The 15,599-nt window shown below is 35.0% G+C and overlaps 1 protein-coding gene across 10 annotated transcripts in view; it reads left to right on the top strand.

The window, feature by feature from the left end:
• LOC111415328 (transcription factor daughterless) overlaps nt 1-9,366 on the top strand; it is a 168,840-nt gene extending 159,474 nt beyond the window's left edge. For all 10 annotated transcript variants that reach the window (XM_071198006.1, XM_071198004.1, XM_023046950.2 and 7 more), the window contains 2 exons: nt 6,814-6,938; nt 6,999-9,366. In XM_071198006.1, coding sequence (XP_071054107.1) covers nt 6,814-6,938; nt 6,999-7,043 — 170 coding nt within the window. In that variant the 3' untranslated portion in view covers nt 7,044-9,366. The remainder of the gene's footprint in view (nt 1-6,813; nt 6,939-6,998) is intronic.
• The last annotated feature ends 6,233 nt before the right edge of the window (nt 9,367-15,599 follow it).

The following is a 15,599-nucleotide window of genomic DNA, read 5'->3' as shown; positions in this document are numbered from 1 at the left end:
TTGATATCAATTGCTAAAGGCATCCTCTAAATCATCCTAAAATTTCGTCAATTTTGGAGGTGCCCAACGGGGTCAAATTCACCCCCAAAGTCCGCGCCGCGCTCTGTACCTATAGTGTCTAATAACACATTTTTTTTCTCGGAAACCGTAATACATTACGGTGTTTGGATGGTTGATATCAATCGCTAAAGGCATCCTCTAAATCATCCTAAAATTTCGTCAATTTTGGAGGTGCCCAACGGGGTCAAATTCACCCCCAAAGTCCGCGCCGCGCTGTGTACCTATAGAGTCTAATAACACATTTTTTTTCTCGGAAACCGTAATACATTACGGTGTTTGGATGGTTGATTTCAATCGCTAAAGGCATCCTCTAAATCATCCTAAAATTTCGTCAATTTTGGAGGTGCCCAACGGGGTCAAATTCACCCCCAAAGTCCGCGCCGCGCTCTGTACCTATAGTGTCTAATAACACATTTTTTTTCTCGGAAACCGTAATACATTACGGTGTTTGGATGGTTGATATCAATTGCTAAAGGCATCCTCTAAATCATCCTAAAATTTCGTCAATTTTGGAGGTGCCCAACGGGGTCAAATTCACCCCCAAAGTCCGCGCCGCGCTCTGTACCTATAGTGTCTAATAACACATTTTTTTTCTCGGAAACCGTAATACATTACGGTGTTTGGATGGTTGATATCAATCGCTAAAGGCATCCTCTAAATCATCCTAAAATTTCGTCAATTTTGGAGGTGCCCAACGGGGTCAAATTCACCCCCAAAGTCCGCGCCGCGCTGTGTACCTATAGTGTCTAATAACACATTTTTTTTCTCGGAAACCGTAATACATTACGGTGTTTGGATGGTTGATTTCAATCGCTAAAGGCATCCTCTAAATCATCCTAAAATTTCGTCAATTTTGGAGGTGGCCAACGGGGTCAAATTCACCCCCAAAGTCCGCGCCGCGCTCTGTACCTATAGTGTCTAATAACACATTTTTTTTCTCGGAAACCGTAATACATTACGGTGTTTGGATGGTTGATATCAATCGCTAAAGGCATCCTCTAAATCATCCTAAAATTTCGTCAATTTTGGAGGTGCCCAACGGGGTCAAATTCACCCCCAAAGTCCGCGCCGCGCTGTATACCTATAGTGTCTAATAACACATTTTTTTTCTCGGAAACCGTAATACATTACGGTGTTTGGATGGTTGATATCAATTGCTAAAGGCATCCTCTAAATCATCCTAAAATTTCGTCAATTTTGGAGGTGCCCAACGGGGTCAAATTCACCCCCAAAGTCCGCGCCGCGCTGTATACCTATAGTGTCTAATAACACATTTTTTTTTCTCGGAAACCGTAATACATTACGGTGTTTGGATGGTTGATTTCAATCGCTAAAGGCATCCTCTAAATCATCCTAAAATTTCGTCAATTTTGGAGGTGGCCAACGGGGTCAAATTCACCCCCAAAGTCCGCGCCGCGCTCTGTACCTATAGTGTCTAATAACACATTTTTTTTCTCGGAAACCGTAATACATTACGGTGTTTGGATGGTTGATATCAATCGCTAAAGGCATCCTCTAAATCATCCTAAAATTTCGTCAATTTTGGAGGTGCCCAACGGGGTCAAATTCACCCCCAAAGTCCGCGCCGCGCTGTATACCTATAGTGTCTAATAACACATTTTTTTTCTCGGAAACCGTAATACATTACGGTGTTTGGATGGTTGATATCAATTGCTAAAGGCATCCTCTAAATCATCCTAAAATTTCGTCAATTTTGGAGGTGCCCAACGGGGTCAAATTCACCCCCAAAGTCCGCGCCGCGCTGTATACCTATAGTGTCTAATAACACATTTTTTTTTCTCGGAAACCGTAATACATTACGGTGTTTGGATGGTTGATATCAATTGCTAAAGGAATCCTCTAAATCATCCTAAAATTTCGTCAATTTTGGAGGTGCCCAACGGGGTCAAATTCACCCCCAAAGTCCGCGCCGCGCTGTATACCTATAGTGTCTAATAACACATTTTTTTTCTCGGAAACCGTAATACATTACGGTGTTTGGATGGTTGATTTCAATCGCTAAAGGCATCCTCTAAATCATCCTAAAATTTCGTCAATTTTGGAGGTGGCCAACGGGGTCAAATTCACCCCCAAAGTCCGCGCCGCGCTCTGTACCTATAGTGTCTAATAACACATTTTTTTTCTCGGAAACCGTAATACATTACGGTGTTTGGATGGTTGATATCAATCGCTAAAGGCATCCTCTAAATCATCCTAAAATTTCGTCAATTTTGGAGGTGCCCAACGGGGTCAAATTCACCCCCAAAGTCCGCGCCGCGCTGTATACCTATAGTGTCTAATAACACATTTTTTTTCTCGGAAACCGTAATACATTACGGTGTTTGGATGGTTGATATCAATCGCTAAAGGCATCCTCTAAATCATCCTAAAATTTCGTCAATTTTGGAGGTGCCCAACGGGGTCAAATTCACCCCCAAAGTCCGCGCCGCGCTGTATACCTATAGTGTCTAATAACACATTTTTTTTCTCGGAAACCGTAATACATTACGGTGTTTGGATGGTTGATATCAATCGCTAAAGGCATCCTCTAAATCATCCTAAAATTTCGTCAATTTTGGAGGTGCCCAACGGGGTCAAATTCACCCCCAAAGTCCGCGCCGCGCTGTATACCTATAGTGTCTAATAACACATTTTTTTTCTCGGAAACCGTAATACATTACGGTGTTTGGATGGTTGATATCAATTGCTAAAGGCATCCTCTAAATCATCCTAAAATTTCGTCAATTTTGGAGGTGCCCAACGGGGTCAAATTCACCCCCAAAGTCCGCGCCGCGCTGTATACCTATAGTGTCTAATAACACATTTTTTTTTCTCGGAAACCGTAATACATTACGGTGTTTGGATGGTTGATATCAATTGCTAAAGGAATCCTCTAAATCATCCTAAAATTTCGTCAATTTTGGAGGTGCCCAACGGGGTCAAATTCACCCCCAAAGTCCGCGCCGCGCTGTATACCTATAGTGTCTAATAACACATTTTTTTTCTCGGAAACCGTAATACATTACGGTGTTTGGATGGTTGATTTCAATCGCTAAAGGCATCCTCTAAATCATCCTAAAATTTCGTCAATTTTGGAGGTGGCCAACGGGGTCAAATTCACCCCCAAAGTCCGCGCCGCGCTCTGTACCTATAGTGTCTAATAACACATTTTTTTTCTCGGAAACCGTAATACATTACGGTGTTTGGATGGTTGATATCAATCGCTAAAGGCATCCTCTAAATCATCCTAAAATTTCGTCAATTTTGGAGGTGCCCAACGGGGTCAAATTCACCCCCAAAGTCCGCGCCGCGCTGTATACCTATAGTGTCTAATAACACATTTTTTTTCTCGGAAACCGTAATACATTACGGTGTTTGGATGGTTGATATCAATTGCTAAAGGCATCCTCTAAATCATCCTAAAATTTCGTCAATTTTGGAGGTGCCCAACGGGGTCAAATTCACCCCCAAAGTCCGCGCCGCGCTGTATACCTATAGTGTCTAATAACACATTTTTTTTTCTCGGAAACCGTAATACATTACGGTGTTTGGATGGTTGATATCAATTGCTAAAGGAATCCTCTAAATCATCCTAAAATTTCGTCAATTTTGGAGGTGCCCAACGGGGTCAAATTCACCCCCAAAGTCCGCGCCGCGCTGTATACCTATAGTGTCTAATAACACATTTTTTTTCTCGGAAACCGTAATACATTACGGTGTTTGGATGGTTGATTTCAATCGCTAAAGGCATCCTCTAAATCATCCTAAAATTTCGTCAATTTTGGAGGTGCCCAACGGGGTCAAATTCACCCCCAAAGTCCGCGCCGCGCTCTGTACCTATAGTGTCTAATAACACATTTTTTTTCTCGGAAACCGTAATACATTACGGTGTTTGGATGGTTGATTTCAATTGCTAAAGGCATCCTCTAAATCATCCTAAAATTTCATCAATTTTGAAGGTGCCCAACGGGGTCAAATTCACCCCTAAAGTCCCATCCGCGGTTTATAATACTGATTTTTTTTCTCGAAAACCGTTAGGGCTTACGGTGTTTTGAAAATTGATAAAAATACTTAGAAGTGTGTTCTATTATGTGGTAGAATTTCGTTTAATTCGAAGGTGCCCATCAGGGCGAAAACATCCCTTTTTCGGGGGTGAGGGTTGAAAAATTTTTTTTTTACCAAATGGGGGTGGTTAGCTGTTCTTGAGGGTAAGAGTGACCTGTGTGTGAAATTTGGTTACCCAAATCGTATTGGTTACGGAATTATTAATGTTTTAAGTTTATTGCTGGGATTTATGGATAACTTCACACCAGTTGAATTATATATTTGTCCACTGATTGATATTTCATTATTTTTCAGTATTTATATCTTGACTCAATAAAGTATTATTATTATTTCTGGACGGACGTTATTGTTTGTCATTTGAAGTTATGCATTTAAATAAAATTAATCCTATTGATTTTATGCATTTAAGACCCATAGGCATCCTTCCTGTACTATCGAAAGTAACTGAAAAGGTTCTAGCTTTTCAACTGCGTGATTTTATAGACAAAAACAATATCTTGCCAGAAATGCAGTCTGGATTTAGACCTGGCTTCAGCTGTACCACCGCATTGATTTCCATTATAGATGATGTGGTATCTGAAATAGACAAGGGAAATGCCACAGTTTTGTGTCTTGTAGATTTTTCCAAAGCATTTGACACAATCAACCATGACCTACTGTGTTCTATTTTGCAATTTGTTGGACTGGATGACGGGGCCGTTGAATTGCTGCGGAGTTATTTGAAAAATCGTCGACAGTCAGTTATTGTTGGTGACAGTATCTCGGGTGCGTTGAGTTTATCGTCGGGTGTACCACGAGGATCCATTCTTGGACCTCTTTTGTATACTGTGTATACATGTCATTTTAAAACCTTCATAAAATTTTGTAGATCGCATTTTTACGCTGATGACACTCAACTGTACTGCTCCTTTCCGCCGTCTGATGTGACAGCTGCTTGTGAACGTATTAACTCTGATCTTCAGAGTATAGCTGATATTTCTGAACGTCACAATCTATACATTAACCCATCAAAGACCGAATTAATCCTTTTTGCGCCTAAAAGATCGAGACAGATTCTCTTATCCAAACTTAATATTTTTGTAAACAACACAAGTGTTACATGTAGTAATACTGTAAAAAGTCTGGGACTATTAATTGATGACGCACTGAAATTCAATGATCACGTTAATAAATGTACCCAATTAGCGTACTGTAACTTAAAACTCATTTACAACTGTCGAAATTTCTTAAATAGAAAGCTTAAGACTATGCTCTGTGAATCATTTGTATTATCGCATTTTAATTATTGCGATGTGATATATTCTACTTTCATTTCATATCTCGCAAAGAGGAAGATACAAAAGGTACAAAATTCCTGTTTACGACTAATTTATGGTATTAAACGTCGGCAGCATGTTAGTGATCGATTGGTCGATGTAAACTGGTTGAATATGCAGAACCGAAGAATTTTGCATTCAGCCTGTTTGTATTATAAAGTGATAAATTATCAACAGCCCCCTTACCTTTATAACAGGATTCGATTTCGAGCCGATGTCCATACATTGAATCTAAGATTTAGAGGTACACTGACTCCTCCAGTAGACAACCTTCAATTTTTTAAAAAATGCTTTAGTTACCAGATTACTAAAATATTCAATAATATTCCATTGGACATCAGAAAATCATTGTCTCAGAACTCATTTAAACGGAAATACTTTGCATTGTTATTTGATGCAGGTTGAGAGCTCTCTGTGCTTCTTCTTGCCTTTGTTTTTACCTACATACGTTGTTGTCATTATTCTTATTTATTTACTATTTTTGATGTGCACGCTTCAGTTAATTCTAGTTTGTATAGTCGTTTATTAATTTGCTTTTGTTTTGATTTACTTTTGTTTTCCATAATATATTTTTTTTTTCTCTCATGGTTAAGTTGAAAAACGGTTTAAGACCGAACTTCGCCTATTTTTTTTTTCTCGCTTTTGTATTTTTGTTTCTTTTTTAAGTTTACAAGCATTGTTTTTATTTTGTATTACTAGTGAAAAAAAAAAAATAAAGTCTATTATTATTATTATTATTATATGGCGATTACCTTCAACCACATTGGTGGAGGTAATATATACATATTACACGCATACATATTGCATATTATCCGAATGCGCAGAACGGTTCAGAACTCTTGAACCAAAACAGGACTATTATGACTTCGAGGTTGATTCGATCTAGGATGACTACTATAAAATTGATAGTATGAAGTTCTGCAGACGAGAATTTTTCTTTTAAAGCTCTGTATGGTCGCTTCTATAGTTGTATAGAAGTTTGTGGGTGGGCTTTAAAGCAGTTTGAGGAATTATTCAGTGATTATTCTAGCTGTAGAGATTTCCTTATTGTTAAAAATGTTTTTAACTTATTCATTCGGAGTAAGATGTAAAAGAATTGGATATTTTTTCTTGTTAGTAAGTCTTGTTACTTCAGTGACAGGTAGATTGTAGCTTTTAAGCTGTAATTTAATTCTGGGTTCAGAAAATGATATTGGCACATTTCGACGGATAACTGGATAATTTAATAATGAATTTAAAATTTACTATCACTGATCTAGGGCAATAATTGTCATATATTAAAATTATCAAGGTCAAATATATCTAACTTTTTCTTTTATTAAGTAAAATATAGCAGTATTAATTAATAAATATGTTTGTTTATAATTTTTAGAACGAAATTTGAATCCTAAAGCGGCGTGTTTAAAACGACGAGAAGAAGAAAAGGCTGAAGACGGGCCAAAATTGGGACCAGCTTCTCATCATATGCTCACAGCGCCACATTATCCAGCAATATCTGTAGGTATTGAATACTTTTTTTAAAACATTTTTATTTTAATGTATTTTTTTTTGTTATAGGGCCCCCCACCAAACTTGCCTCATAACACAGGGCAGCCCCAATAGCATTGCTAGTGAACGAAAAATAAAAAACGAACTAAAAAAAGTTGAAAAATTCCAATGTACATACACATAATCGTACAAAAGAAGCGGCTCGCATCATTTTCATCAAATCCATCATTTTATAAACAAACATTATATTTTTTTAAAAGAAAAGGGAATTCTGTAGTGATACTGTAATTTATGATTTCATTTTTTTCTCTCTATTTTCTCTCTCTCACTAAAATAATAATTTTTTTTATCTAGAAAGAAAAATCGTGTGGTTTAATTAAGAACGGATTCGAAGAAAACAATTAGATTAAAATGATTTTAAAAAAATCATTTTGAGGCATTTTTATCATAAAAAGTTATGTGCCAAATGATTAAAAATTAATTAATTTATCGTTTCAAAAATATTAATTAAAATAATTATAATTATCTTTTTTAATGCTTCGAATTCGAGACAATTAATCGAATTGTTTTTTTCGAATCTAAACGCGCCAGTAAAAATAAAATTAGTAACCGGAATTTTTAGTTTTCGCTTTAATTGCACGACAACATCAAACGACGACAAAATCCCTTTGTTTATTACATTTTTGCCAATTAAGTTATTTTAATGGAAAAGAATGTTTTGGCAAAAATCGTAATAACGTTTTAATTAATCCCTGTGTCACAAATTTGTAAATATTTAAATATAGTTTTTGTGCCTCGTGTTAAAAAAACGCGAACACGAGTTCATTTTAAAATGAAAAGAAGAAATAAGCGATCGTTTTTTTTTTAATTTAAAAGAAGTGTTCTATATTTATAGATTATCGACCGAACTGTTTATTATTACCTTTCTTCTTTTTTTCGTTTTTTATCAATTATTATATTATAATTATTTTTTTCTCTGATCATATAAAAAAAATTGTGCAACTACTTATTTAAGGTACTTGTACTAAGAAATACTTGTACCTTTACTTTTTTTAGTTTTTATTACATGTTAAGTTATAATTATTTTATTTTTAGTTTGTAAACGCATCAACTTATTCATAACTTTTTATTTTATTAGGATTTATTTTTTAGCAATTAGTAAGGAATGTAATATTTCGTCTTTAGTACTTTCCCCTCTAATTTTTTTATTAGTGAATCGTATTTATATTGTTTTATTTTTTTTTAATTTGTTACAGCCAAGAGAGAAGCGTTAATAGTTTCAATTAATTCAAATTATATTTAAAAAGAAAGAATTTAAAAGAAACAATAGTATTCAAAAGGAAAAGGATAAAATTGACAGCCTGCAATAGACAATAAATAATTAATTAAATGATGTGAAGAAACGCAATTTTTCAGATTGAAACTATTATTTTAATGAAAATTTTGTTTTCGTTTTTATTTTATTTAATATTATTTTAGGGGGTGAAAACTGAATTTTTTTGATTTAAATAATTTTACTATTTATTTAAATTAATTTCTATAAGAAATTTAGGTAAAATAAAACAAAAATCGTGCTCTCTTATTATTAAAGTAAGTTATCTTTAATATTTATGATTGTTTACATAAACACTAAAATTATTTATCTTAAAGAAACAAAACCACAAAAGATCACCCCCCGATTTATTTTAATTCTTTCTTTTTGTTTTTTTTTTCTTGCAATAATTCGTAAAAAGATCAACATAGTATATTGAAGAAAAAAATAACCATCTCGATTGTTTTCATTAATTTATAGTTAAACTAAATAATAGAATCCATTCCATTCGGGGCAGCCAAAGCGCCGGCAGCAAACCAAGACTTTCGTCGATTTTATAAAGAAAACAAAGAGACACATTTTTTTTTAATCTAGAGATAACCCGGCAGCAAATTATTTTCAAACTTTTCGCTCAAAAATGAATTAAATTGTCGAAAAAAAAATGTTACGATGCAAATTCACACTGTCGATTCGCGCCCTCCCTCCCTTAACCGGATTTTGTAAATTGTTTGGACATTTTATGAAGATATATTTTTGTAGTTAACAAAGGAAACGAGGGCGAGAAGAAACCGTCGAAAACGCATCGCAATATTTTTCTTTCCCCATTAATATTCTTTTATTTTGTTTTTGCGTTTCGTTTCTACAAGAAAAAATCGAGTGATTAGTGCTGTAAAGCTTAAAAAACAAGATTTAAAGAAAAAAAATGTATAAACGTTAAAAGCGAATGTGTTTTTACGGTACATATAAAGAACAAAAAAATACAAAGTATATATGAATAAACTATTGCGTGATGATGAAAATAATTTAGGTAATTCAGCTAGAAATACGAACTTGAACGATGATTATCAACTATATGTAATATACAATACGTACATAATATACTATGTGCCATTTTTCGATAATAAATTTGTTTTATTTTTTGTATGAACCCACACTTTAATATCGAAAAATGTCTATTTATAAAGATTTAATAATTCTAAAATTTTTTTTTTACAGTTTTATAAGAAGAAGTAATTGTAGTATAAATTGAAATGGGACAAAAATCAAGACATTGGTGAAAGATACCAATCAAGTTCGGTCACTTCTCCATCAATCAAACATAAAAGTGTACTCATTTTAAACATACACAAGTAATCTCCTCTCTATAACATTGCTATCGCATTGATTTATTTGTATTATTGTAGATTTAAAGTATTGGCAAAGAACGCGAATGTGAATACCATCTTATAACTTTAAAAGCTTTCAGGGCCAGTGTTAATTGGACCACGTTATACATCACTTTTTGACCGTTTTTAGAGATTTTCATGCTGTCTGGTAGGTAAAGGGGTAACTTTTATCTTAGAAAATATCAACGAAATTGTATATACAGGGTGGTCCGTTACTAATGGGACACAGAGCAACAGTGAATTCCTTACATATAATTATTACGATTTAACCCAATTTATCTTAGTCCAATTGTTAATAATAACGAAGATACAGATGGTTAAAGTTAATACTTTATTTTCGTTTTTCTTTAATAATTTCGTTGTCTCTTACATTATGAACATGAAAATTGGTACATTAGTATTTTTTTAGACGATAAATAATAAATTGGTATTAGTTTTGATTTCTTTTTCAGATGGCGCTGTCTACCTTAAAAAACCACCCTTAAAGCAGTCATATCTTTTTCATCGTTAAAATTTTTACAACTCACATAACATAAAACAGTTTCTCAGACATTTTTACATAAATTTGGTATACCTATCAATATTCTCTAAAGTTCTCCGTTCCCGAGATAATCACTGTTTAAGCGCACATTGCAAAATTTCACTATGCTCAATAAACATTAGTTGGCGGTGAAAAAGTCTTTATTTACAATTGGACTAAGATAAATTGGGTTAAATCGTAAAATTATTACGATTTAATTCAATTTATCTTAGTCCAATTGTTAATAATAACGAAGATAGAGTTGGTTAAAGTTAATACTTTAATTTCGTTGTTTTTTTAATAATTTCGCTTTTTCTTAAATTATGAACATTAAAATTTTTATATTATTACTTTTTAAGATGATAAATGATAAATTAGTATAGTTCTGATCTATTTTTCAGATATAATTTAACTATCCACAAACATAAGTTGATGTTACAAAAATATTAACATAATTACTATATTAAAAATCGATTTTAATAACGACTATAATTTATTTAAACATTTTAATAATAATAACATCGAACAAAAAGAGGAAACAATAATAACAATTAAAATGAACTGCATTAGAGTAAGTGTTCAAAGCGACCACCGTCAGCTTCAATGCATTTTCCAATCCGTTTAGAAAATGATCTTCTTATGTTAAATAATATTTGTTCATCCCTAATGATATCCACTGCCTTTACAATTTTTTGCCACAGTTCCTCACGAGTTTCAGGATTGTCTTTGTAAACAAGGGATTTTACAAATCCCCATACGCAAAAATCCATAGGATTACAATCGGGACTTCGTGGTGGCCAAGTGTAATGACTACCTCGGCCAATCCATCTTCGTGGAAAATTCATATCGAGATAATCTCGCACTTGCCTGGAAAAATGGGGTGGTGCTCCATCTTGCATAAACCACATGACAGTCCAAATATTTAATGGTAACTCAGCCAACATATCGTCTACTTGGTTTTGCAAAAACTGTAAATAATTGTGGCCGTTCAAATTATTTGGTAATTCCCGCGGACCCAACACATAATTTCCAATTATTCCACACCAAACATTTATTTTAAATTCATGTTGAAAATGCCGTTGCCGTGTCATGTGTGGGTTTTCAGTTTCCCAAACATGATAATTTTTAAAATTAAAAACCCCACTACGAGTGAATGTCGCCTCGTCAGTAAATAAAATGTTGACAATAAACGATGGGTCAGAATTTTGCCGATTTTTGATAAAATTAGCAAATTCTAACCGAACTCTTAAATCAGTAGGCAGTAAGGCGTGTACAGGTACAAAATGGTATGGATACAGTCTTTCTTTTTTTAATATTCGTAGAATTGACGACTTGCTTAACCCGGTTGCAGCTGACAAACGTCTAGAGCTAACTTTTGGGTTGTTACTAACTCGTACTAAAACTTCATCTTCTTCATCAACGGAAATCTTTTTTGGACGACCTGTATTTCGTTTAGGACGAAATGAACCAGTCTCACCTAAGCGGTCATACAAATTTTTAAATAACTTGTGATTTGGTTGTCTTCTGTTGGGGTATTTTAATAAATATCTTCTGCACGCTTCCCTTCCATTAAACTTTTCTTGGGCGTATATGCACACCATATCACGCATTTCCGTGTTAGAAAAAAAATTATGCCGGGGCATTATTTCAAAGTAACAAATACATTGATTACAATAATACTGAGCGTAAAATGAAACTGAATGTCAAACTGATTGTCTAGTGTTTGACTAAATAAAATCTTTGTCAACGCCAACTGATGTTACTGAGATATTAAATTTTGCAAAGTGCCCTTAAACAGTGATTATCTCGGGAACGGAGAACTTTAGAGAATATTGATAGGTATACCAAATTTATGTAAAAATGTCTGAGAAACTGTTTTATGTTATGTGAGTTGTAAAAATTTTAACGATGAAGAAGATATGACTACTTTAAGGGTGGTTTTTTAAGGTAGACAGCGCCATCTGAAAGATAAATCAAAACTAACACCAAATTATTATTTATTGTATTAAAAAATGATAATGTACCAATTTTCATGTTCATAATGTAAGAGACAACGAAATTATTAAAGAAAAACGAAAATAAAGTATTAACTTTAACCATCTGTATCTTCGTTGTTATTAACAATTGGACTAACATAAATTGGGTTAAATCGTAATAATTTAATGTAAGGAATTCACTGTTGCTCTGTGTCCCATTAGTAACGGACCACCCTGTATAGAAGCAGATGTAAACACTAAAACTTGAAGCCAACGCAACACGCGGTTTGTTTACTATAGTCCGTCCGTCGAAAGAAGTCCACTGCGTCATTAATTTATGGGGTTATAATCAATGATGGGCGCTGGGTAAATACCCGGCGGGTAGGTATTTATAAAATGGGTGTTTATTTATTTATTTATTTATTTATTTATGTACATTGGACACAGCACAGGACGAACCCAATAAAAGCTGTGTCACTAAAAAGAATACGAACAAAACAAAATAATAAAGACACAAAATAACATCAGTAGTGAACAGTAGTAAAAAAGTAAAATAAAATAAGATAAGTAAAATAAATGATCAAAAATTCAGATTGAAATTAAGGAAACATTCTATAAACAAGTAAAAAATAACAACAATAAGGAATTGCTGATTGTAATGTTAACAATGATGATACGGCATGCTCCCAACAGCAGCTAAGGTCGATTTTTTAAACGAGATAATGGAATCATAAGCAAATATATCGATTGGCAGACGATCGGCTGATCGAGCGGCACGCAGCAATGGGGAATGTTGATAAGCATTAGTGCGGGTTGTAGGAGTGAAAAAGAGAAAATCATATCTCAGCGTTCTGGGCGGAACATGCAAATTCACTAGAGACGTAAGCGAAGTCGAATTATAGATATTATGAATTAATTTGTAGAATAGCAATACGTCACTAGCAAAACGTCGCTGAGTCAGTCGCAGAAACTGAAAGGATTGGCACGCCGAGTCGTAGTTAACATAGGTGATATGAGACTTCCGACATAAAAATCGAAGGAATCTCTTTTGGACTAGTTCCAATCTTTTCACGTACATGTCATATTTAGGATTCCAGACGACAGAACAATAATTTAGAACGCTGAATACATACGCAAAATAAAGAGTTTTTATGGAACTGATATCAGTGAAATCAGTCGCTGATCTCATGATAAATCCAAGCATGCGAGAAGCCTTGTTGACTACCGAGTCGACGTGCTCATTAAATAAAAGTTTACTATCAAAGGTGACCCCCAGATCTTTTATAGACGTGACTCTCTGCAACAGTTCCCCGCCAATAAAGTAATCAAAACGTATGGGATTAGCTTTCTTTGTAAATGTGATGGTAACACATTTACTAAAATTTAGGCTAATAAAATTTGTCAGACAATATTGAGCAAGGTCGAGGAGATCGCGCTGAAGAGCAGAACAATCCTTAGGGCCAGATACACGGCAAAAAATTTTTAAATCGTTTGCATACATTAAACAGTTTGAATGTTTAAAACAATGAAAAATATCATTAATGTAAATATTGAAGAGCAAGGGGCCAAGGATGCTTCCCTGAGGGACACCGGACGAGACGGCCACCGCCTGTGAGGAGAAACCTCTAATTCTGACACACTGCGTTCTATCAACCACATAGGAAGCGAGCCACTGTTGTATGTTGCTGGGCAAACCAACTTGTTCTATTTTATTTAATAATAGCAGATGATCAACCTTATCAAATGCTTTGCTAAAATCAGTGTATACGGAATCAACCTGGCAGTTATCGTCAAAAGAATGCAAAATGTAATTAGTGTATTCAAGAAGATTAGTCTCTACTGAGCGACCAGCAAAAAAACCATGCTGTCGTTGGTCTAAAACATTCTTAACAATGTAAAAAATTGGTTTATAAATTAAGCTCTCGAGAACTTTACCGAATATAGGCAGTAAAGAAATGGGCCTGTAATTTTTGACGGAACTTCTACTGCCAGATTTGAATATAGGCACAACTGTAGCACGCTTCCATATCTGCGGAAAGACGCACTCTCTTAAAGATCTATTGTACAAAATTGTTAAAGGCTCACTAAGAGATTCACAGCAGTTTTTAATGAGAACAGGAGGTACACCGTCGCCGCCGGGCCCCCCAGTAGAGTTAACCGCTCCCAGAGCTCTCAAAACCTCAGCCTGTTCAAACTGTAAGGACTGGTCGCAAAAGCGCGAATTTACAGGGAGAAAACCATTGCTGCCACCCGTAACCCGCGATGAGCGAAATACCGAACCGAAATAATTGGAGAACAGATCGCAGATGTGCGTACCATCAGTAGCAGTAACGCCGTCGAGTGTAACCTCGGTAGGTATGTGATAACCCTCTCGTCTGCTCCTCACGAATGACCAAAACTTTTTGGGGTCATGCCGTATATTTTCTTCACTAGTTACAACAATGTTTCGGTAATCACGATTGATAAGAAACTTTGAACTTTGATTTATCTGGGTACTTACCCCGGCTCAGGGTAAATACCCAAACAGTACATATAAAAGTGATACAAGTAAAAATATAACAGATTCGGACAAAAATTAGAGGAACATGATGAAATGAGCGTTGAAGACGAGGAATTGTCAACGATCGAAGACGTATTATTATCAGGTAACCACTGCTCATTCTACATTCTTGCGACGATGATCCGCCCAGTTCCACTTGAGCTTTGCCACAATGTTGACCGCATCATTTACGCCAGTTCTTCGTAGGTCTTCATTTCGTATGTGGTCCCTTAGGGTTACACCCAGCATCGACCTCTCCATCTTTCTTTGCGTTACTTTGAGCCTCCTGGTAATGGCCACCGTTAATGTTAAAGTTGCGGAACCGTATGTTATAACCAAAGGAAGCACGCATTGATTGAAAACCTTTTCAAATATACAGGAATATCGCTCATGAAGATGTCTCTAAGTTTCCTGATGAACCTCATGGCCAAGATATATGGCTGCGATGCGAACCAACAGAGATGAGTACTTTAAGAACAATAGTGGAAAAGACAAGAAGAGATAGAGTAAGGAACAAAATTGTAAAAGAATTTTGTGGACTCGGAGATCTCATGAGATTTGCTAGGGGAAAAATAAAAAAATTTAATGAATACTTCCAAAGAATGGAAGAAACCTGGCTGATTAAGACAGCAAGAGACCAAAGATTAGCTAAGAGATCCCGGGAGACCAGGAAGTTGGATTTCCAGCTCTAATGAAACACCATGAATGATGCGTAAAAAACAGGTTACAACCTGAATAAAAGAAGAAGAATAATAACATCTTAAACGAACTACTTAATTTTCAATTGGAAATCAACAATCTCATGGATCTTGGAATCTTGGATTTGATGGAAGTGCAATATGACTAGAAAAGAATCAAACAACAAGAATTAATGAAGCACAAAAACTGAATTTAGTCATTAATATTAGACTGATACTCAATTTAGGACATTCAAAGTT

Source organism: Onthophagus taurus, chromosome 7 (assembly GCF_036711975.1).
Source record: "Onthophagus taurus isolate NC chromosome 7, IU_Otau_3.0, whole genome shotgun sequence".
Lineage (NCBI taxonomy): Eukaryota > Metazoa > Arthropoda > Insecta > Coleoptera > Scarabaeidae > Onthophagus > Onthophagus taurus.
Note: the sequence above shows the minus strand (reverse complement) of the source record. Positions and strands in the feature narration are given on the sequence as shown.